This window comes from Anoplolepis gracilipes, chromosome 5, assembly GCF_047496725.1.
Source record: "Anoplolepis gracilipes chromosome 5, ASM4749672v1, whole genome shotgun sequence".
NCBI lineage: Eukaryota > Metazoa > Arthropoda > Insecta > Hymenoptera > Formicidae > Anoplolepis > Anoplolepis gracilipes.
Window position 1 is genome coordinate 3,745,094 of NC_132974.1, and position 25,521 is coordinate 3,770,614.

Genomic DNA, 25,521 nt, shown 5'->3' on the forward strand with positions numbered 1-25,521 from the left:
ATAAATATAACATTATTTGTTGTAACAAGCAATCTATATATTTTATACATTTCGTAATAATTGAGAGAAGATATCCGATCAGATTGTAACGAAAAATATTTTTTTGAAATATTAACAAGAGAGACATACATGTACCATTAAATCTATTCTACTTATGAATATCTTTTTGTATTTGTTTATATTGATTATAAACGTATATATCTTAATAGGCTTTTATAATATTAATTACATAATTCTCTCATTCTTTATTTTTTAGTTTATTTTTTCGTGGTAAAAGGGATATGTATTAGATATATTCAAATAAATATATTTAAAATAAAGATTTAATTTATTAATTTATTCGATTTAAAGTTGATATTTTTCTTTTTTCTCGAATGAAAAATATCCTGAAAGAGAGAGAGAGATAGAGAGAGAAACTTTATCTGTATTATAAATATTTTAAAAAATCCGATTTCCGTTTCTCCGTTTTCTCATCGATGGCAAATTCCCGCGAATGATTGAATTTCGCTTACTAGCTTATAAAAAATGTAACATGAAGTGCCACATTGTGCTTGCCCATTGCGTTGCGCGTCCATTCCACATTTTCATAATGCTTTGTGAGAGAAGCCAACGATGTGATTTAAAAACGACTACAGCCGCTATTCAGACGCGTGGCTTCTTAACATGTTGCTTTAACTCGCGTTACGTTGAAATTCTTCAGCAAACCTGCTTACTAAAGTCGAGCGTCTAAGATATGCGAGCCGCGGAACAACCACTAAGCGAAGTTGCTGGACAAGTTTAAATTGTCTTACAGAAGGAAACTCCGAGAAGATTTTTAACGATGTCTTTCCTTTATATAGATGCAAAGTTTCTTAACTGTACATGTATTTCACGGAAGTATTCCTTATAACAACTGTGTATTTATTAGAGAGTCTTCTTACAAGAAAATATAATATTTTTGCACACACACACACACACACACACACACACACACACACAAAATAAAAATGACACTGAACTGAAACAAAACAATTCTCAATGAATATTTTCAATGAAAATGTTTGCTATCAAGATTCGCTTTCGAGAATAAATCTTTTAAGAACACAAGTTTAAAATTAATTGATATGACTAAACGAGAAAACTGAAACTAGACTAAAAGGCAATATAATTATTTTTTAATATTAAAATTGAAAGCAGTGAACCTTTATAAGTTTCTGATGAGATTATGAGAGATGATTTCTTATTTGTAATATTATCGCGCTTAATATTAATATTAATATTAATATTATTATGATGAAAAGATTATACATACTATATAGGTAGCATCTCTTTCTCCATCCGTAAACATCTCTTTTTATGTTTGTAGTATGATGATCTTAGCTCATAGCCTAACCTAGGCCAATAAATTTTATCCGATTGCCAGAGACATTCGGGTCATTTACCTCGTTTGCGGCGCCGTTTCCTTCACAGAGCGATGCGCCGTCGGTGTGTCTAATTTTCATCTTTTTTTTTTCTTTTTTCGTCTGCCCCCCCCCCCTCACTCTTTTCGTCGGACTCGCTTAGAACGCTGACGACCGCGTCACGGAAATAGAAAGCAATGCTCAAACCCGACGTCGTCGACAAGTTAACCCAAGTTGAAGTTAACTTTTAGACCTCTCCCGGGATCCATTTTGTCGGCGATGATGACGACGACGACCCAGTCACGGAATTAGGCAACCCTCATCGTCCATCGGCGCAGTCGAAATGATCGTTAATTCTGGAGATAGCTTTCGCCACAAGCTTACAAAGAGGCTTTTGTTTCTACTATCACTGGCCAGCGCGTGTCCGACATGTATTTATACACGTGGTCGCACTTGTCAGAAATTTGTCATGCTCATCGCATGTTCGTTCTCATTGAGTCACACTATCCTTTTGCTGTTTTCGCAGATAAATGTCTGAACCTAATCGGCAAATCAATCACGCAACATTGTCGAGATTTAAATTGCAATGGCAATTTATAATTAGTTTACATCGAGCATGATACTTTGATATTTATTGAAAAGCAATCACTTTCAAACCTGCTTCATGCGAGACACTGTTTGTTACCAATTTGATACTAGATATTTAAAACGTCGAGATAAAAATCATGATGTTATATAGCGCCTGTTAATCTGTTAAAGCGTGTAATTAACGATTACTAATTATAAAGGCGAATTATTCTCGGTATTTCCTATCATTTTTAAACGATTTAATAATCCAATTCGCGCCTTCACATGACAACGATTTGTGATAATTTAGGACAGACTGATTTTTAAATGAAATATTTTTGTGCCGTCATTTGTCACTTGATATAAAATTTTGGGAGTTTGATCACGGATGAACTTAAGCATATCTGGACGAACACCATCGAGACGTTTGCCGATTTCATAAAGTGCTTGCTATAGTAATAAAAATAACGTCGAACGCGAGTCTTAAATCGAGGAATTTAGTACTGGACGATTAAATAGACATGCATTTCTATGATTGACAAGTTTATGAGGCTGCGCGAAATCAAGTTAGCTCGCTTTTGAGTATAAACATGTGTTGTATCCATATAATACACGCATTTATTGATGTAAAAATAAAATATATATATATATATATATATATATATATAATAAATTCTTTTATTGTATAATTCCCATAATTTATAGCTTTGTATTTATCAATGATATATAATGAGAACATATTTTTAATCTAATTACTTAAAGCGTTTATTTCTGTTTCGGTACATTGTTTAAATGTAACATTTGATATACTCTCTTAATAAATAAAATTAAAATATTGCACAGTATTAATATATTATGAGGATTGATAAATCGATAATACATATGTATATATATGTATATATATATATATATATATATATATATATATATATATATATATATACATCATAATATATTAATACTGTGCAATATTTTAATTTTATTTATATATATATATAATTTTCATTAAATAATGATAAATTACTGACAAATTTTATTACATATTAGCTTTCGTATTATAATTAATACATCAAAAATTTTACATTTTTCTTTACGAAACTATAAAAAAGTTTTTTAAAGTCAACACATGATACGATTGACATTGTGTTATTCAGTTCTAATTAAGAGACTTATCTAGTTAATAAATTTTACATGTACAATTATAATTTCATAAATAAGTAATAGAACAGATAGGATTAAGATTCTTTAAAAAGCGTAGTTGAAGATTTTGTGTTTTGAATTTGTGTTATAGATCTTTGGAAGTTTTTCATCAACACGGAAAAACACATTCAGAGCTTCTCGAAGCCCAACGTACCGCCGGTGGCTGCGGATTAGGAGGACCCCTTAGATATCCAAATTCCATTATCTTGTGGCTGCGCTGCAATAAGGTATGTTCAATGCACATTCTTTTGATAAATTGGATTTCATATATATTAATGAAATCAATACCAACGTACTATTGTCACAGACAGACCATCTGATGTATTACCAAAATAACGACGAAACTATTCTCTGCTTGAGTCTATTATTGTATTTGCTAGAACATTACTTTTCACAGTCTGTCTTTGTCAGTATATTTATTGGTTTTCGATTCATTTTTCCCTTAAGCAGAAACCGTAAGATAATAACAACTTTGTTTAAACAAAGTTTGTGGCAGAAAATTTACCATTTTCTAAACCTTTGAAAAGTTTACGTGTTGAAGCTCTTGTTTTTAAGAATATGTAATGAAAACGTAATTTTAGATAAAATAAATTGCAGCTAATTCGACTCTAATCATTGATTTAAGCAGAAAAGACATTAACACTACTGAGCATATAGTACTATCGCCTTGTGTAGTTAAAGTTTATTATGTGCTCAATATGTCTTGGGGTTCGTTTTATCGACGTCCTAGAAGCATCGTACTATTTGACGGAGCCATGTTCAGTATACCGTGATAAATATTCATAAATATCACTTTACGAGTGCGATAGAAAAATTCGAAGGACAGGAATTATCGCCGTTTACATGAGAACGTGCGAAAATGTCGTATAAATGTCACGTTTACTGTTAAAAATTATATTCTATGCGATGTTTTTTTCTCGATTCATTACCGTAGTGCGCTTGCAAGTTTTTCTTTGAATTAATTTATGAAGATAAGACTATTGGTTTTCGACTGTAGATTTTAACTGAGAAATAATATTATATCGCACGTTCTCAGCAGCACTGTTCGTTTTCCTTGATAAACGATAAAATTTATCGCCTTCGAATGCTAGTTGGTCTGGTTTATCATCGCCTACGATAGGTCGAGATAATTGATAGTGCCACTTTCAAGAGATACTTCGTTTAGCCTACCATTCTTAAAAGACATAACTGTCCAAGGATTCTCGCGGCAAAAATCACAGAGAGCATTACATGGCCGAGTTAATCTAACTTATTATAATTTAACGCGATATCAGGATTACGCTGTTATCAAAATGTAATACCATTTCACAACGAATGTTTGTATTAAATCACGTGTGCTTTGAACGATATTTTGAAGAGATATAAATTATAGGCCAATTACGAGGTGGTGGCGTTGATTGCATATCTTGCAAATTTATCGAATTTAATATGTAATCACGTTATATAAGCGGATTCCGGACAAAAACGGACAGAAATTTACATTCTAGTTGGCGTGTTATTTTATCGGGAATGTTTATTGAAGTGTAATTTAGAAGTAGCAGCGGAAATACCGATTGGCAGCTACACTGTCACGCGAACTATCATTTTTCCAGTAGCGCTTTCCGCGTTATTAATTGATCTACATCGTTCTGCTACATTGACTCGCTCGTAAATAGAAAAACAATTTAAGAGATACTTTCTGATAATAAATATCAGAATTGGCTGCACAAAGTATGCGAGATATCTTGTTTCAACATTTGCTGTAATAAATTTCTATTGCTTTTTTAAAGTATTATCCATAGCATGTTGTATAAACTTAAATAAAATATGGTTCTAGTTCTTATTAACTCTTATGTGCACGTAGATTAATATTATTTACTATTGTAAGCATATGAGCAAATTAAGGCTTACTGCTTCGTATTATAACATATAATTTTATGATGAAACAAAAAAGTAAATAATTAGTTAATAAGTCATTATTTATTATTTTTTATTTTAATTAGAAAGTACATATAATATTTTAATAGGAATATATTCTTAATAACATTATATTAAATGCAAAGATAATATATGTGGAATTAATGAATTCATAACATTAACAATTACAAAGAATAAATCGTAATTGCTTTGATATAGAAATTTATTATATTTAATTTTAACATATTAAATTTTTAATATACATATTTATATAAATATTAATATGACTATACATATAATTAATTAATCGAGATTTTTATGCATTAGTACTTTTTCTGACTAATCATTAAATATTTCATAGAAATTGTCTCATTTCCGTATCATACATTATTCTGATTTATTTTATTGTATAAAATAAAATTATGAGATATGTATAAAATAAAAATATGAGATATGTATAATAAAATAAGTCGGAACAAAGTATGATATGAAAATTCCTTCTATTCTATTTTATTTTATTTTTTATTAAATATTTTATAATTTAATACTTTTTATCTACTAACAATAGTAATTAATGCAAAAAGTAATAAAAGAATCTTCACGTAATTGCACATTTACCCTTGTTTCGCAATCACAAATTTGGCTTTATATAATCCGAGAAGCGAAATATTTTCGTAAGAACGTTGTTTCCATTCAGCAGTTAAACTACCAAAATTATACACATTTACACAACGTGCAGAGTCCAGTTCTTAATTAATACACGAATTGATTAACCTTCGTTTGATGTTTGAGCGAGACTCGCTGTCGTAAAAGTAAAAGCGAAGCCGATATATGCTAATATCACCGGCCATTTTAACGCGATATTCGAATCACAGTCTGACTGACACAGATACCGCGTACACGAAAAACCACCGTATCCTAGATATTGCGCGAAACGAATGATCGGATAGGTTGATTTCGAAATCGGAAGTCGATCCCTCGGCCTTGCCTGCTGCACCGGTTGAGAATTTCTTTAGTGCTACGTTTACCGCAAATCTGCGGTCCTGAGACTTTCCCTAAGAGCGTTAAGTAACGGCGTGTTCCCCGGTAAGGTCCCGTTCACACCATATTTCTCAATCGAATGTACTACGCCGTACTATAATGTAGTGGACAATGAATGGAGTTATATGTTTTATTTTGCATGGAACAGTATTTTCTAGTCATTTCATAGTTATTCTATGTAACTTTATCGTAGGTATCTCTGCCATTTATAAACACACACGGCACGTTTTATATTATATCGACTGTAATTGTGTCATTAACAAGTACATTATCAGTAAATAATTGCGTCTTTGATAAAATTGAGTTAAAAACACTATTTTACAATTTTTATCTTATTTTGATTTAATTTTCGATAAGTTTAAAATTTTTTCACTAAAATCTAATTTAAAATTAATTTGCAGAGACAACTTTTTTATGTAACTTATGTTTAATTTAAAACATAGGTGTAAGCTGAATTCAGAAAATGTTTAAGTGTCAAAATTATTAACTTTCAAATATAAAGAATGTCTAAATAATTGATAATGCATGATAATAAAACATAAATGTATTACTTGCATTCTTTGTGACGTAATATTTTTTGTGAATCTATTGAAAAAAAGAAGGAAGCAACGTAAAAACGGTTTAACATAGTTTGTACATTGCATGCATGGATCACTAACTGCGTTTCGCGAGTAGTCGCACTGGAATGTCGTATTTTTTTGCCATGGTGCAAATACCCCCTCCTCGCTACCTTTCCATCGATTCTTTACAATCACTTGCACATACGTGCGTGTACGTACGAACGCATACAACGTCGAACTTCCATCCCTCCTCCATTAGGTACTCGAGAGTGAGAGGCGATACGATTTGCTTTTCCCGTTATCGGTTGCAACCGCCACCTTTGATAGAGTGGATCGATTAAGTTCTCTCGCGCAATCGTGGACCTCATTGCCTAGATTAGTTGCAAAACTGCGAAAGAACTAGTGATTCCGAAAGATTAGATTCTGAGATATGCTCATGCAAATGCATAAAATGAACAAGGTAAGATAAAAGATGTAGCAAAATAAAATAAAATAAAATAAAATAAAATAAAATGAAAATAATATAGGCTAATAAGGGAGAAGAACACTGGTAAACACTGATAGAAAATTTGTCAAATGAATTACGAAAGATAATTTTTTATTTTGATTGTGGTTGGTTTTTTATGTCAAAATAATGAAAATGAAGACATAGTTGAAATCACACATGTCATCGACAATATTGAAATATTATAGAAACCATTTATCAACTCGTTATCATCTCATACCACAGACATCTGGCAGTGTATAAATAGTACTACGCCAAAATTATCTCTGTGCCTTGAATCACTAGTTATAATTTAAGAACAACGGCGACGGTTGTGTCACTCGGTCATTAACTGACATTCCGATTTCCGTCATTGCGTTCCTGGTATTAATAAATGTATATCGTATGTCACAAATGTATTTTTTTACTTCCGCGATAAATATGACGTCTTTAAATTTTTACAAACTTATCTCAGAGTTAAAATGTATATCAAAAGCTCATATTATATTACAATATATTATGTGAAAGGTCTCAAAATTCACTTCGCATTTTGTCGTTCTTTTTTTATCGAGATTTCCGAATACATTTCTCCATCTCTACAACGAAAGTTTTCTGTTAGCGATAAAGATAGAAAATAAAGAAAGCCGGATTTTTCAAACGCGCAAAAACTTGATTTTGAAGTTGCCAGCGAGAGAAAAAAAGAGACTAATAAAGTTTAATACGATGAGACATTTAAATTCACATAAACGTTCGCATTTGCTTTTCAATTCGAAAAGCATCTTTCTCGTATATTCGTTGAACAGTATCATTTTTATTAAATTCTAAGATGTCTTGAATTCATTAAAACTGAGAAAGAATTTGCGTGACAGCAAATATAAATTGAAGATGCTGAATAACTCTAGGTGGGTCAATTTTCTTGTCATTTTCTGCAATGATGATTTCCATTTGGGTCAAAATATTAATTCGGACTAGACAAACATGCACAAGATCTTTAATATGGCGATTTTATTTTATCAGTTGTTAAAGCCGATGAGTATATTAAACAATTTCTTGTCGAGACCGATGCGCCATAAATATTCGACAGTTTGTCGCATTTCGTCCGCATTGCGGATGAGAAAGCGCGGCGGGATTGTGAAAAATTCCAGTGACAAGTATGCTTTACGGATACTTGTTCCGGCCGTGTTAAATTCCGTCGACTGCCAAGAAGACAAAACTATCGCGAGAAGTTTTAGCAAAGTCCCGGACACGGTTGCTAGATCGGCGATGAATAAAAGTACGAAGCGATTTTTCCAGCCGCGAAAATTAATCGGAAAAATCGCGAAGTCACTGACTTAGCCGTCTAACGGATCTTACAATTATTATGCAATGTTGTATAAGCGTGTGCTTAAGTATGCTTAAACGGGTGCATCTTTACGTCTTAAAGCAGTTCAATTTTGGAAAGTTTTCTCTGGAATATTATCTGAACAAATATATAAACTTTTGCTCTATTATTGTTCTAATATTTCTTTGAACACACCATTTTACTTAAATCAATTTAAAATGTATATAATACTTAAAATATATATAATTACATCTGTATAATTATTTATTGTCTAATAATTTAGTATCATATTTTATTATTCCATTAATTAATTGGATAATAAGATGTGATATATATGCAATGTATTATTCGATATATGCTTCTTTAAAAAATTAATATATTATTATTACATGATATTATTGCATGAAATGTAAACATATCCAGAAAATAACTAGCCGTTTATAATTAACAGAGATTTTTTTCGTTCAAAAACAAATTATTTTTATGATCCCTACGTGTTATTAATGTTTCGACTTCATTTATTTGTGCAAAATATAACTGTTTGTCTGCTACTTATGTCATTGATGTTTTGCATTAAGTCTTTCAAACGACAATTTCCTAGTTTCCCATTCCCCGGAAAGTTCATGGTCGCTGCAAATGTATACGCTGCAGTTTGTATAAACAATTTGCGCTTGATATTATTCAGTGACTCATTTAATAACTTCATTTGTAAATACATAAACAGAACGTAAAATTGCACTTTATTATTGCAAAAATATATATAGTTTTGCATTCGTTAAGCATTATTAAGAGTTACTTACGTCAAGGGAAAAATTATTTATTCTCACTCAAAAATATTTTGCTATTTCTAGATAAATTTCTAGGTATCACATTAAAATTTAATCGCTATTTTTCATATCTGCCAGAATATTGTTTGTCACATATAGAATTTATAACAGCAATATTCTAACAATACTTCTGGAATATTTCCCATTGCTTAATATTAATCACAAATATATTTGTCCTTAACCGGATCAGCACTACAGATAAATTTTATATGTAAATTATATTATACAGTATAGATATAAATTCTAATTTTTCACATCCAGAAAATTTTTGCTATAATTGCAAAACTATTTTTTAAATACTAAGTCTGTACAAGTTTCTAGATTCAAAAAATAGGATACACTCATACACATTTACAATGTACTCTATATGATACCCTAATGATTAAAAAAGATAATAAACGTTGATAACAATTGAGCCAAAATTTTGTTATTTGCGTAACGTACTTAACCAAATAAATTTATTAGATTTATTAAAAAAAATTATTACAAAAATCTAAGTAAGTTTTATGACAAGATTTTATTATGTTTACATTATGTTTTATAAGTTAATTTACAAATTTATTATTTTTTATAATATTAATTATGTCAATACTAATAGCATAATTAAATTAAAACTATTTTTATATTACATTATTAATAATGTCTAGACTTCATTTACTCGGGCAAAATAGAGCTGTTTGTCTGTTATTCATGTTTTTGCATTAAATTTTCCTCCGGTAACGATTTCCTTTCTGATTTTCCTGTTACAAAGATTACAACCTCTGCAAACGTATGCTTTAGTTTGTTGAAATTTGAATTTGAAATCGTTAATCGACGGAACTCTTTTTATTTTTTATAAAGAACTCTTAAACTCTTTAAGAAGAAGCTATAACTCTAATCAGAACTATAAAAATTGCATTTCGGGATGCTAACTTTACACACCCTAACAATTGAGCAAAAATTTTATTATTTATGTAACGTATGACGCATGTAATTAATCTTATTTTAGATATGTTAGATTTATTAAAACTGTAAATAAATCTTCTCATAGAGTTTTTATGCTTACACTATGTTGTAAGCTAATTTACAAATTTATTAATATTAATTATGTCAGTACTAATAAACATTAATAAACATCATTAAATTTAATAATATTTTCATATAATGAATTGTTTGAGACAACTTGTAAATAACAGTCGCAAGATCTGAATTATGTACATTTTATGACTTAGAAAATTCTGTTTTCTTTTCCGAAGAATTATGGAAGTGTAACTTTATTCTCTCAAATTACGTTTCAGTCTCTGTTACGAGCCGTATTTTCTTATCGTCCATGCAGACTCGAGTAAATTATGCAAATTTTCTTGGGAAATTAAACTGTACCTTCTCCAAACGGGCCGTTAAAATAACATTCTATTGCAATTATATTGCATGTATATTGATTGTTTTTATTAAATTATTACCTTTTTAAATAAAATTGTTTTAAACAAACTTTTATACATATTGTTTGTTACATGTATAATTAAAAAATGCTCTGCATATATATATATATATATATATATATATATATATATATATATATATACACATACATTTTTTTAAAATATTTATATGCGTTATTAAAATATTAAACATTTAAATTTATTCTTTTAGCTTAATTACTTATATAAATAATTACAATTAAAAATATTTGAATGAAGTATCAAAGAAACGAATTTTATAAATAGGATATGATGAATTAATTTAATTACTATTAATTAAATTGAATATTATTAATGATTAATTTAATTATGATTATTAATTATTAATTTAATTAATTTGCTAAAAATATACAGAGAAAATGGAGTTTACATAATAGAATTGTAGGAACTCAATTTTGTAATACTCGCGAAAATATATATTATTATTGCTGTATTGGCTATGCAATTCATGGCGCGAAAGGAAATATAAATCAAAACAAGTGATTTATAAAATGTTCACGAGGTATAATGAAAAAAAATCAACCGCTTAATATTATCAGATACGATCGACATACGAAGCGTAAATGTACGTTGAGAATGACATCCGAGACGGCCGAAGGCGTCGTGCGCGACGAGCGTAAAATTCGTCTGACTTAAGTCGGTCTGTCGCTACTTCCTATAGCCACTTACTGGAGCCCACCTATATGTATAATACGTCTGCGTCGGTACATAGTCCCGTGTCGTGTGCGTGTGTACGCATTCTACCGTACGTCTCTCGTACATGCAACGGTGGAAGAGAAGGGGGGAGTTTCTCGTAGTAGTGTGCACGTGCACCGGCCATGTTATTTTTATGAATGGCTCACTGGCTACGTAATCCCCGCGCGTCACCTAGAGTGCCGGCCGGCGTTCGATAACTGAGAAAACTGAATGAATCGCGCAGTTTTTAACGATATTTAGTAATTTCGACGTTACCATCTACGAAAATTCCCTGAAAATATCGTTAAAATATCAATTTATGACTTGTAAAATTTTCAAAAAAAAAAAAAGAATTTAAAATTTTTATATTTTATCTTTTTAAAATGCTTTTGGTTCTTTAAATATTTTAATTTATAACATGCACTTTAATTTAATTTAAATATGAATATTAAAATCAATTTTTTGAATTATATGTTTGTATATATTTTTAATTAAATATTATTTTTGTAATATATAGAGATTTATATATAGAATTATATATATAGAATAAATAAATGTGTTAATAATTAAAATAGTATCATTAATTTTTTTGGAGAAAGAATTTTCATAAAATTATGACTCTGGAAATGACGAGTTTAGGAAAATTGTCGATATAATGAAAAACTTGTTTGTTAACTTATTTGATAATAATATTAGACGCAATTAAGTTTATAATGTAATTTAGTATATTGAGCATTCCTTTCAGCGGAACGCTGTTCTAAGAAGAGATAGATGATCGATTTTCTGTGGTTAGTGAATGACATGACCAGCTCAGTTGTCTACGATGTTTGTTGTTCTAGTTTGTACAGAGCCGCGTGATAAAACACGTTTACATTATATCACGTTATGTAATGGAATATTTTATGCGAAACGCTTCCGGAATTCCGCGCTAGTTTTCAAGGAACAGAACTATCGTGCGATAAGAAAGATATTGATGACTTAGATGATTCTATTTTCTGTTCTAAGAAATTTTATAGTAATATAAACTTTGGTCTCAAGTTATGTTGCAAGTTTTATTATTTTACGTAAATCAAGTATATTAGATTTATTTTAATCAAGCAGAAGGACTTTTTTGAAGGCTTTTTTAAGATTTTGGCGAGTAATTTCATAAGTCTTTCGTATCGATTTCTTTTTATCAGAAATTCTGCTGCTCGATCACTATTTATGAAGATAGGAAAAGTATCATTGATAGTATACTCCATAAGGTAAAACTCTACATGAAACATCTAAATATAAGTTTACTTCATTTCAAACAATACGATATATCGCCCGGTAAAAAACGTGAGAAACTTACAAATCGGTCAACGCAAATTATAGAACTTGTGTAAAATTATATCTTCTGTTTTTCGCGAGAAGAATATCATTTACATTTACATGATTATCTGTATCTCAAACTTCGTCAAGCACGTTTTGTATGGGAATGTCATTTTGCGTGTTCAGAAGAGAAAGAGGGAACGCTTCCTGTTATCTAAAGAACGTACCGCGATGGGAAAAGGGTCATCGAATGGCCCTGAGTTCGGGGTCATCCGTCTCGGAGGATGTCTCGAGACGTTAATTAAAATGTGCCGCGCATCTGGTCGCGTATGCCGTTTCTCTTTCTGTCGTATTATCTCTCTCTCTTTTGTCTCCCCACTCCCCATCGACCGTTTCATTCTTCTTGCGCTGCAACTCTTTACGCGATATTATGCTTGCGATCGCACGCAAGCGATTCCCGCTTGCGATTTTTAAAGCGCCCGAGGAGTGTCACTTGGATAGCAGCTGCTGGCTTGTCTAAGCGACAGGTCGCGATAGGCGGCTCGAGGATGTGTCGTCATTTCCTGCCGCCAATCGACCGATTACTGAGCGGCCGGCCGCTATGCCCTTTGGAGCAGGACGGGGAACACGTGGTTATGCCTTCGACGATACCCGATAGTTACATTTCTCGCAAAAACGAAAACGGTCCCGGTATGCGACCTTCAGACATCGCGACAAAAAGAGAATCGGTCAATCTGCTTTGATTCTGACAATTAAATAGTAATATAGGTTTTTTCGTGAAATTCAAAATGTATTTGAGATGTGATAAAAATAGAAAAATGAACGTTATTTAAATGTTAATATTATAGTTTATTAGCGACTCGATAGGAGATAAAAAGAGAAAATTCACATCGACTAACTAATTATATCTAACGGGATTTATTGAATTATGATGAATAATAGTTATATTAGTGTTTTTATTGTTATGTATATAAATAAGGTTCATTGTTTTCAGACACGGAAATAATACACTTGCTCGCGTACAAGTCGGTTCAGTGCCGTCCAATATCCTTTATTGCCGATAATAAAGCGTGGGTAGTAAAGTCAGGGATTGTACTGCCGTTTTAATAGCAAAGAAAGGCGAAGGTCACTCAGTAAAACATTATCTTTTCCATTTTATGTGAGTAGTTTATTTTCTTTCACGATGATTATCTGTCACACTCTTGCGTTCTATTCCTAGACGATAATTTTATTATAATAGACTAAGAAGAGATAATGATGTATTTAATAAATATTATAAGAAAAGTTATTATACCTAATATTAATATTTTATTGCTAAAAGTCCAATTTCTTTGTCGTATATAATGTACGCATCTAACTGAAAGAAAAAGTATGCACACATTATATTGTTATCAAATATGTGATAATATTTATTATAATATTTATTGATTTTTAAATTTCCGGCAGATGTATAAATGCAGTTCACATCTATAAATTTTCGGTTTTCGCCGGCTTCCTCTCAACTTTGTCGGCAATAAAATTGAAAAAAGTGGTATAAACGACAATCTGTACGGCCAGCCGTTCGACTCCGCTCTTCTCAGCGGGAGTATCCGTAGAAATTTATTTCTCACATCCACGCGCTATTTCGCAGACTCTAGTCGTAATTTCTGGCCTTTGTGGCACTACGTTGGAGAACGCGTTGAGTCAGAGTATGGTCGATCCACCAGTTCAGTCATTTACATGTCAGTAAAATTGAAAAATTCAGAAAATAAAATTTTAGAAATAGAATTTCGTTATCAAAAAATAAAATTGAGTTTTTTTTAAATAAAATAAAATAGAGTTAAAGTAAAATAGACCTAAGAATAAAATAAAGAGTTAGAAATTATGAAATAATATACCTAAGTATAAAAATTCTTCAATTAAAACTGATGATCATTATACAAAGAGAAAGAGAGTTATATGATATAAAAATAATATTTAATTAAATATATATATATATATATATATATATATATTACTTTTTTATTTTTTAATATTACACAATAGTCACTTATGAAAATATGTAAAAAGTCACGAAAACAAAACATTTCACTGAAACGAGTAGTAAATGTACCGCAAATTTATTCAATTGCCCTTTAGCATTTTGATTATATCAGACTAGATCCGGCATGAAATCTCTGCAGGAGATTCTTATCACTTTCTTATCGAGTTAAGTTTCCTCAAGTCGCTCTTCAAAGGAAGCTCGCAGAACGCATTCTCGACCAATACTCCTCTTGTTTTTTGGACCAGGATTGAGCTACCTCTTTTATCGCGGTTTCACAAAAATCTTCATCCCGGAAACCACTCGTGCCTCCAATCTATACCTCAGAATCCGGGAAGCTGTCGATAGAGAAATCCATTGAGTCCTTCAGCCACGAAATCAAAGTCTTCGGTAGAAAAATAGTGTAGTTTTTATCCATAATTGTCCACTTTCCGATTTATTACATTATTTACTTATTACTTTTTAATTGCTTGTACATTTTATGTAGTTTACTATAGTTATAGTAATCATATTTTTTTTTAATAAATAATTGATGTATTACTAATACATTTTAAGTTATACTGAGAGAATTTAAAGTTAATTGTAAAAGACAAATTATAATTAAGAACACACGTAATTAAAATTAAGAGAACGCGTATTATATTTTGTATAATTAAAGCACTTGAAGATTTTTAAGCACCGCATATTACGATTTTTTTATTTCGAACAATGAATTTCTTTTGAAAGTTGAAAATCATGAATTTCTTCAAGAAATAACTAGATCTTAAAAAATTATAAAAGCTTTAAGAAATTAGAAATTTCCGGAAAAAGATTTTATTATTATTTTATATTTTCATTGTAAATAATTATACTATACATAATATATTTACAGTAAAATGATAATATGGCTGTTAAATATGGCTCTTTTTTTAATACGACTGAAGATTTGCGACCATCGTCCAAGCAACATCTGAAACTTTTGACATGCGAAGCATCTTTTAAAATTAGACGAGCCTCCCACGATGTTGGTACCGTAGTGTGAATGCGCTCTTAATACGGTGGGCGCTATTAATAAAGCAATTATAAGGGCTACGACCGCTATCGTGGTTACTCGGTTACGAGTTCGCTCGCAAAATTTGTACATGCTATCAGAATTTAATCGACTCTCTCTCTCTCTCTCTCTCTCCCTTTTTCTTTCTTTAATAAATAAAATATATATCTATAGAGATAAAAAACTAGTAATTTAAAGAAATATTTTATAGCATACACACGTGTTTCTATAATTTTAAAATATTGCCAGATAGGTTCCTATTTCATGAAAATTATATTTATATCTTTTGATCTGATTATTGGAAAACTAATAAATAATAACAAGTCAACCCTCGGTTTAATATCACCGAGTAAGAAGGCTCAAAGTTATTTTTCCTCCGGGACCGAGGGATGCACGTCACGTGGGATCAGAAATCGCTCACCTCGGGAAAGAAGGCTCGAAGACAAACTTTCTCGCGTTTCGGGAGTGCCACGCGGCGTCAGCTTTTTCTGTTGCCGATCTTCTCATTCCCCGCCTCGCTTTTTATCGGTCGCGTCTCGCATGCGGATCTGACTGCGCGGTGGTTTTAGATACCACGGCACGCACGGCATTTCCGGCAACTCGACCCAGCAACGGCGCATCGCAACGATCGAATGCAGTGGTGGATAGCGACGAGAAGGAGAATGAGAGAGAACGAGGAGGAGAGAAAGAGATCTGGAAGCTGTCGCACTTTTTTTATTTGACTCTAATTCGCCGTAAGGATGAGCGAAACGGATGATGACGCATGTCGCGACGAGGTTACGACCGTTTGTACAGTCGGGTGCATTAATGATGCGTTCGATGCTCTCGTATTCGAATACGGTCAAATTTTTCTGTAATTAAAGATACACCCTTTTTATTTACACAATTCCGTTCCGTGTGGTTCAACCGCTTCGTATATACAAAAAATAAACAGAATTGATGAGTTGTGTGTCGTTAAGTATCCCTATGAATGTAAACGCGTCGGACATCATTGATGCATCCGATTGTACGCACTCGCGCCCATGCAGTCAGCGGAAACCACGGGAAGGATTATCGCCCAGTGACAGGGGTACTTCTTTCCAGACGTTCGTTAAGAGTTAAAAGCTATTTCTTGTCCTCAACACCGACTATATATTTCCACCACGTCCGCCGAACCTCCGGAAGTGGACGGAATTAAAACGGTGATCTCCTAATCCGTGGGTTCCAACATGATAGTATTATGTTTATGAATGTGAAACGGAAGTTTCCTCAATTCATCGAATATGCGTTTTGCTTTGGTATGTTGAGGAATAGTTAGTTTCGGTCATACAATGAATTCAGGTTTACAAAGTTTTCTATTTCTTTTTAGCCATTACAATAGATATATTAGAACTCTACATATTTTTCTATATTTTAATAGCAGAGAAAATTTTTATTATTTTTATAATACAGCATGTCCTGAATAAATTGTTTTATTATAAACTATTGTTTTTTCCTAGGGCGCACAAAATAAAGAAGAAAATTCTTGCAAATATTAATTTAATATAAAAATGTACGAAAATTAAATAAAATATAAAAGCAATCATTAAATTATATGCACATGTATAATTAAAAAAATTTTTTTTAATTTATAACTAAAAGTAATCACGAGTTCATATTGCATAATTGATCATAGATATCGAGTAATTATTTAATCATGCATAATAAAAATTATCTTTCATTTCAAACTCATAAAGGAATAAGATAAAAGAACTGACTCATAGAATTCGAAATGCATTGAAAATGCGGATGAATAATATATTACAACGACTTGATTATGCGTATTGGAAATTTCATTTTTTTATCTCTAAAATACATAGTAAAGAAAAAGGATGAGACAGCTGCGACTTACAGCTTAGGTATCGTTGTGTACACGATCGTTGTGTTGAAAGCGTTCGACCAATAAAAGCGCTCCAATTACCAGGTGAAAGACGGACGTTAACTACGTTCCTCTCGCCGTTCGCGATGCGGTAGAACGTAGTAAAATTAAATAGCTCTTGCAACGTAATAAAGTACAAGTTTCATTTCGCTGAATACTACGAGCGAATGAAGTCGCTAATGTCGCGTCATTAACTCATACATTGTGTCGGAAATTTATGTGCGGCGTGCGCGTGAGATACAGTGCGGATTTACGCTACGTAAATGGATTTTACTACTTATCACGAATATAGAATTATATATAAAATAGAATTCATCACCTTCCACAATTAAAGAGATATAATAATTCCTTCGCGCTTGCATCCACTACATATTATTATCTCTTGTTTATGATGAAAACAATATTGTAATTTAATGAGACAAATCTAAACATCGTGAATAAGTTAAATAATTGTGAACCATATGCAGTATTTTTTTACATACGTGCTTCGCTAATTAAATTCGCGTTTAAAAGTTTTATCCATTTTTTATGCTTTTTTCAATAGCATATATTATTACAAATCAGCTGTTAGATTTTAAAATAATATTTTTAGTTTTGGAGGTATTAATCGATTGGCATTTTCCCGTCTCCTCTAATTAATTTTCTTAGATTACAATTATGATTACGAGAAAAATAATAATTAGAATTAATTTGAAACTTTTATACAAAATTTACTTTGTTAGCATTAGATTCGCTTATATTTTTTGATAGCGGAGCAATTTCTGCGTTCTTAGAATTGTGTTTCGGCAGTAGGGACTGGGATCCTTTCGTGTTCGTGCCCTTGCTTGTTAATGCCTTAGGTCACACATACATATACGCGCAAGGCACGCACATATGGCGGCTTCTTTGCTTCTCTTTCTCTTCCTATCGTGCCGCCCCTTCGATCAAGAAATTATGCCCAACGGACCTGCATGGAGTTCGCGGTCAGAAAAAAAATGCGTGCAAATTTCGACGAAAATCCAAGATGAATAGAAATATTATTCGATTTGTTTAATTTCAATATTTTTCTGATTATATCAATTTTATTTTTTACGAACATGTCAAATTTTAGCTTCAAATTAAATATAATATTTAACTGAAATTGTATTAATAAATAAAAGTTCTTTTTTTTCTATATAAAGAGTTCCTTTTTTAACATAAAGATAAGGAAGTGAGAGAATGTTACTTCCTTTTTTTTACAATTTTATTTAATATATTGCCTATTTTAATAATCGCGATCATGTGCGCGGAATGATTACGTTTTTATTTTTATTATTTAGGATCTGGTAAAAGAACATTCTCAAGTTTCTTGACATTTAAATGTACTCTTGGCTCGATATTATTAACCGGCCTATCGATCTCATTAATTAAGACTCTTATTAACTATAATTATTTATTGTCTGGCTGAAAATTTACACGCTTGCCTTTTATATCTTCTTGCTTGCAAATTGATTTTCTCAATAATGTAAGACGTATGAGGCTGTGCTATATTTACATTGCGAATTCTCCATTTTATTTTTAGCAGTTTTTTATAAAATGTAAATTTATGGGCGACAAAATGCAATTACCTATTATTATATTTCCAATATTACATATAATATCCTAGACTCTATTTTATTTCACTATACATGAAATATAGATATGTTCTTATTTTTCTTGTACATCTATATAATTGTATCTCTTTTTATTTTGCAGTTGTCAAAATAAGATTAAGATATAGTACAATCTAAATTTTTTAGTTTTTTTTACATGTTAAAATAAGTTTTGCTTGTTAAACTCTTAACAGAAATAAATGAATTATAAGTGGACAAATCTTGGACAATATTCCTATTATGTGCGTTGTTTTTTTTTTCTGACGGCATTGCGTTTTATTTCATCTCGCAGCGGTTCTTTTTTGTAGGTCTAAAAAATGAACGCAAACGACCAGATTCGCACGAAAGTGTAGCTGATGCCGTGGGCATACCCTTTCGATTTTCCACGAAAATCATTTGTCTAAATTACAGGATGAATCTATCTCTCTTTTGCCTGTTTGTAACTCGTAACATTATAGAGAAAAAACACTTTGCATTTGCGTGCCACATTATACGATTCCAGAAAATGTACTATTCTCTGAAAAAACTGGGGAGATCGCAGACACTGAACTGGTCAATGGCCCCTTACCGGAAACTATCCCAAATTCTTCCCAAACGTACGTTTGACATTTACAAACACCTAATAATAAAATAAGAGAAGTGTTCTCTGTTCTATTTTAGAATATAAGTCTAAATTTTTTAGAGTGAAATTTTCACTCTAATCATGGAGTCACTGACCAGTTCACTTCATGTGGAGTAAACATTCACTTCAATAGAGTGAATTTATTCACTCCAAGATAAAAAGTGAAAAATTTCACTCTTATTTTTAAAGTGAAGTCCACTCCTGAAAGTTAACACTCGAAACTTCACTCCAATTTAAAGTGAAATCGCCTGCGTAGTTCTTTCCGCGTGTCACTTTTAAGTTGGAATAGCACAGCATAGGCGACAACGTACATAAAAAAAATGTCAGTGAAATATCATTCTTTTTAAGGAGTGAAGGATAAATCCAATAAAGAGCGAATAATTTCACTTTTTCGAAAAATTGAAATTTCGCTCTACTTCGACTGGCAGTATTTTCATTATTGCTTGGAGTGACTCCAAAAAATTTAGAAAGAAGATACGCTTATTTGCTTGAAATATTAAAAGACGTAAATGTCTACAGGTTTTTTTTTTATATTTTTTTCCGTCATATTTTCTTGCATAATACATAAATTACTTGATGATATTAATAAAACATAAAACAAAATTACACTCAAATCAATATGACTTACGTCATAAGAAACGATAAGATTATACCAAAAAACGCGAATCGCAAATCAGTAAATATATTACATTGCAAATTTGAGATGTCGGATAAACACGAAGATGCTACAATATACACATACATATATGATGAGATGACCGATACTCTTATACGTGTTATGACAATCGTGCATATAGTTATCCTTCGCCTTCTCTGGGCCAATCGAAGGAGATTAATGTCGAGGATTAATGTCGAGCGTCGTTCTCCTCCGAATTGCATCAGCGTCGCGGAATTCACGCCTGTTGCGTGCGTCGTTTCGTCGTTTTATCCGCGATCGTGTCTTATCCGTATGATCTAATCGCGTATTCCCGGTAGCGCCGCCCACACGACGACAATGACGACGGGACCCCGGGCCTCGCGTTTGTATGCACGCGGTTACCGAATCCGGCGGAGCGCCCGGGCCTTTGACTTTTTCACCTCCAGACGGGATCATTGATTTCGACGAAGGCCGCGGCGCAAAAAACGCGCAATACAACGCCTAAGCTATTTGCGGAACGTCCGTATACCTCCCTGTACTATCGAGTATTCCTTTTGTTTGTATTCTTATTAGCTCTCTCGTGTTCACTTTCAATTCATAAAGCTCACATTGAAGATCAGATACGATTCCTTCCGTGAATATTTATGTATATATTAAAGAATAGTAAAAACTATTTTGCAGACCTACATTTCTAAATTTGCTATTACATAGGATATTAAAGATTTATTTTAAATATGAAATTGTACATGCATTATGCATTTCTGTGCTTTGAATTTTTTTTCTTTCTTTCATATAGAGATATCAAATCTCTTTGAAAGAGAGACAAGAAATATCTTTTGCTGTCATCAGCTATCCTGTTTTGTAATCGCGTTAATAGAGTTATACATAAATTATGGGAGCTGTTCTGATGAAGTGTCAACGATTATAAATGCTCGACTCGACAATTGTATCTCTTACTTTACATTCGACACGAGAAAATTGAACGCCGAATTCGCCATATCATCACAGATACCATCTCTCAATGTTACCCACGTGTCGTACGTCAGACGTAAAATCTGTCATAAAGTCGCGAGCACGCACGCAGATACACATGGAATGTAGTTAAACCGCATAGTGATCGCATGTAGCTATTAAATACTGATTTTGGGCATCTCCTTGCGTCATCGATGGCTTTGCTCTTTCGGGCATCGCATGAATGAAACGAGAAGAAGAAAGCATGTACGTATATGTCCGCGTGCGCTCGTGCGTGTATGTGTGCGTGCGCGCTCACGTGCGTACATGTAGGCGTGTGTAGTGCGAGGCTCCAGCATTTAAATGGGATTTAAAGCGAACGCACAGCCGAAACGGGTTGCGGAGGTCGCGTTTTAACCATGAACGACCGTGAGAAACGATTCGGCGTCGCTCTTGATTTATACGCATCGCGTCTCCGTTACGTTTTATAGTGCTATAACGAGCACTCTCTCGTACAAAGTTCTTACACAATCGACGATTTCTGTCTGAACAATGAGACGCCGACGAAAACAGATTAAAATCCGATACTGCATACAGTAAATCGAGTCTCATAAGATTCGAGACACAAATTAATTTGGTTATATATATCACATACACATATAACAATTTATAACACGTTATACATATATACACCTCATTTAACTCTTTCTCTCTCTCTCTCTCTCTCTCATATATATAATTTAAATTTAACAATTTTATTAATTAATATGATTTGCTTTTCGATATAAAAAGCTGTTATAAACGCTTGTTAATTTATCACAATTTTATATATACAGCCTTGGTCAAAATTAGGTACTCTTACTCTCTAAATTTTTTAGAGTGGAATCTCACTCTAAACAATAATGAAAATACTGCCAGTCGAAGTAGAGTGAAATTTCAATTTTTCGAAAAAGTGAAATTATTCGCTCTTTATTGGATTTATCCTTCACTCCCTAAAAAGAGTGATATTTCACTGACATTTTTTTTATGTACGTTGTCGCCTATGCTGCGCTATTCTAACTTAAAAGTGACACACGGAAAGAACTACGCAGGCGATTTCACTTTAAATTGGAGTGAAGTTTCGAGTGTTAACTTTCAGGAGTGGACTTCACTTTAAAAATAAGAGTGAAATTTTTCACTTTTTGTCTTAGAGTAAATAAATTCACTTTATTGAAGTGAATGTTTACTCCACATGGAGTGAACTGGTCAGTGACTTCATGATTAGAGTGAAAATTTTACTCTAAAAAATTTAGAGAATAAATTTTCCATATTTCTTATTTTGTTAATAGTGTATAAATACTAAAAAGAATAAAAAATTTTTTAAAACTATCGATCTTTAAAGCTGAAATTATTTGCGATATTATTTTCAGATATGTCTGAAAAACACAGATTTAGTTTTAAAATTATATATTTCGGCTAAAAAAATTGTAGGAAAGTTTAAAAAAAAAAAAACATTTTGTAGGCAAAATGTTGTAGTTTATGGAACTTGACTTCAATTTTTTTTACTGAGCTGCAGGGTGTTAAAAATACAATAAAATTTTAAGAAACAAAATAATGTTTTTTTTATTAAAGCACAGAACAAGGAAAATAGAAAAATTTTTAAGATTACGGATAGCAACTTTAATGCGTTATTAATACATTAAAAATTTTTGTATACATAATTTTGAAATTAAATCTGTGTTTTTCAGACATGTTCTCGATACTCCGCGAAAAATTAACGCAAACGAAAAATTAAAAAAACATTTTAAAGCTTGAAATTTCAGCTTTAAAGTGCTATCGATAGTTTTCAAAAATTTTTTAATCTTTTTAATATTTATATACTATTAACAAAATAAGAAATACGAAAAATTTAAGGTGTCTAATACTTTTGACCAAGGCTGTATATGCGCGCGCGCGCGCGTGTGTGTGTAGTTGTCATGCACGTGTGCGTGCGTGCGCGCGCGCGCGCTAAATGATGTAATGTATATATTATTAACAATTTTTAATCAATTAATACGGTTTGTTTTTTTATAAGCTTTTAAACAGTTTTTATAAACGCTTACTAATTTATTACTATATTTACAAGTGCTTTTTTTAAATATATATTTTGCCTAATTTGTTCCATAGGCGTGAACATTGAGTAGTCTTGAAGACATTAAATGTTTTCAAATATTAGATTTAGATACGTTTACGCAAAAAAAGTGCGTATATACTTGATATACTCTTTTTCATCGATAACATCTTTAAGCAAACTCTTTGTCATTCGATTATCTTGTAACATTTGCACGTGTCTAATTTTGGGACAGTCGATTAAATCTCGAGCTTGAAGTTTGCATATCGCGATCTAGCTGCTTGCCGAGCGTTTATTTAATTACGAGTGTTTGCTAATGATAGCGAGTGTGTTTCTACTCTTCACATTCCGCAGGCCGTTGTAACGACATCACTATATGGAAGGTGCTTTATTTTGCTGCTCCCATTATCGCCACTTAATCGTATTCAGCCGACCATTTATTATTATTTATCGGTACTTATCAGTATTATTTTATCATTAGTGAGAATTATTAACAACTGAATCTAATTACTTTAAATTTTACGGTCTGCGGAATACTTGTTCGGCCTCGACTCGGACATTGACCAAGGCCTTCGAGCAATATGATAAAATACCAAACGAAGAGCTAAAATTGGAAGCAACATTTTTATAACTAAACCTTTTGCGTGCCTAATACGATTCCTTGTTGCGTAACAACGATCTTTTACGCAGAAATTAGTGCAGCTCTCTGATTCATATTCACGCGTTTCTGCGACACGTTAGATAACTGAACCGCAGTACCGCGCATAATCGCATTTACCATTAAAGTTTACATGCATGCAGCCGCGTATATGCATCATGCGTTTAACTGTATCTTTGTGCAGTTAAACGCATCATCTCTCGACTTGTTCTTTTTTAGACTGTTTCGAAAGATATTCAGTCGGTTACGAAATGAGTCGTACGCGATATATTCGATAGTAAATATTTTTCTATTATCCTCGTGAACACGGCGCCATGATATTATTACACGTGATCGCTCTTTCACAGCGATCTTTTGTATGTATGTGTATATATATATATATATATACATATATATCGGAATAGAGCGTATAAACGTACTTTTATTTGCAGATTGTATGTCATGAGTGATGTATGGCCCGTGTAAAACCGCTCAAAAACCAACGACACGCATGGCCTGCCGGGAATTTTGCACAGCTCGAGGACATGTTGCCTTCTAACGTCTTTGCCGTTAACCAAGGCCATATAGAAGAGAAATAATTGCAAAACTCCTCGGTGGCTATCAAGGCCACCGAATTTTTATTTCCTTTCTAACGGAACAGAACCGCGATATTTCTGGTGTCGTTGAACGGTCGATCGATAGCAAGGTCTGGCCTTGGTATTGAGCCTACATATTGATCGATCTTTCCTTGATGGTATCACGATCTGAATAGGGGCAGTTACCGAGATGTGACTCTGATTCATTCGACAGTGCTTTGCCCGAGCATAAAACGATAACGAACGTGTCCTACAAATACAATTTTACGAATACCAGGACATTTTTGTATATGATTGGCTCGCAAGTACTTTCAGTACTTTCTATGCAGCACTTTCACAAATTTGCTTCAGGCTGTAAAAATTTCAGAACTCTTTGCTTTAACAGAGTTAATGTTAATTAATATTAATTATCGTTAAGAAAATAATTTAATTAAATTTCTAATATGTTTATCTGTTTCTAAACTTTATTATTATTATTATTATTACTATTATTATTATTATTATTATTATTATTATTATTATTATTATTTGTTGTATTATTTGTCATTCTTCAACTCAATTCACTACACATTTAGTCATAAGGCGTAATAAAACCGATTGTTAAAATGCTTATATATTATAAATTCGATTCTGTCAAATCATGAAAGAAGTGATTCAAAAAGTCGTACGATAGAATACTTAATGTCCGGTATCTCTTATATGATAGTCACTATATGTCACTACTATTCGCAC

The 25,521-nt window shown here is 32.0% G+C and overlaps 1 protein-coding gene across 1 annotated transcript in view; it reads left to right on the plus strand.

Moving 5' to 3' along the window:
* Positions 1-25,521, plus strand: part of LOC140665616 (tRNA dimethylallyltransferase) — an 80,670-nt gene that overhangs the window by 41,102 nt on the left and 14,047 nt on the right. The window contains exon 4 of the mRNA XM_072891917.1: positions 3,238-3,373. Coding sequence (XP_072748018.1) covers positions 3,238-3,373 — 136 coding nt within the window. The remainder of the gene's footprint in view (positions 1-3,237; positions 3,374-25,521) is intronic.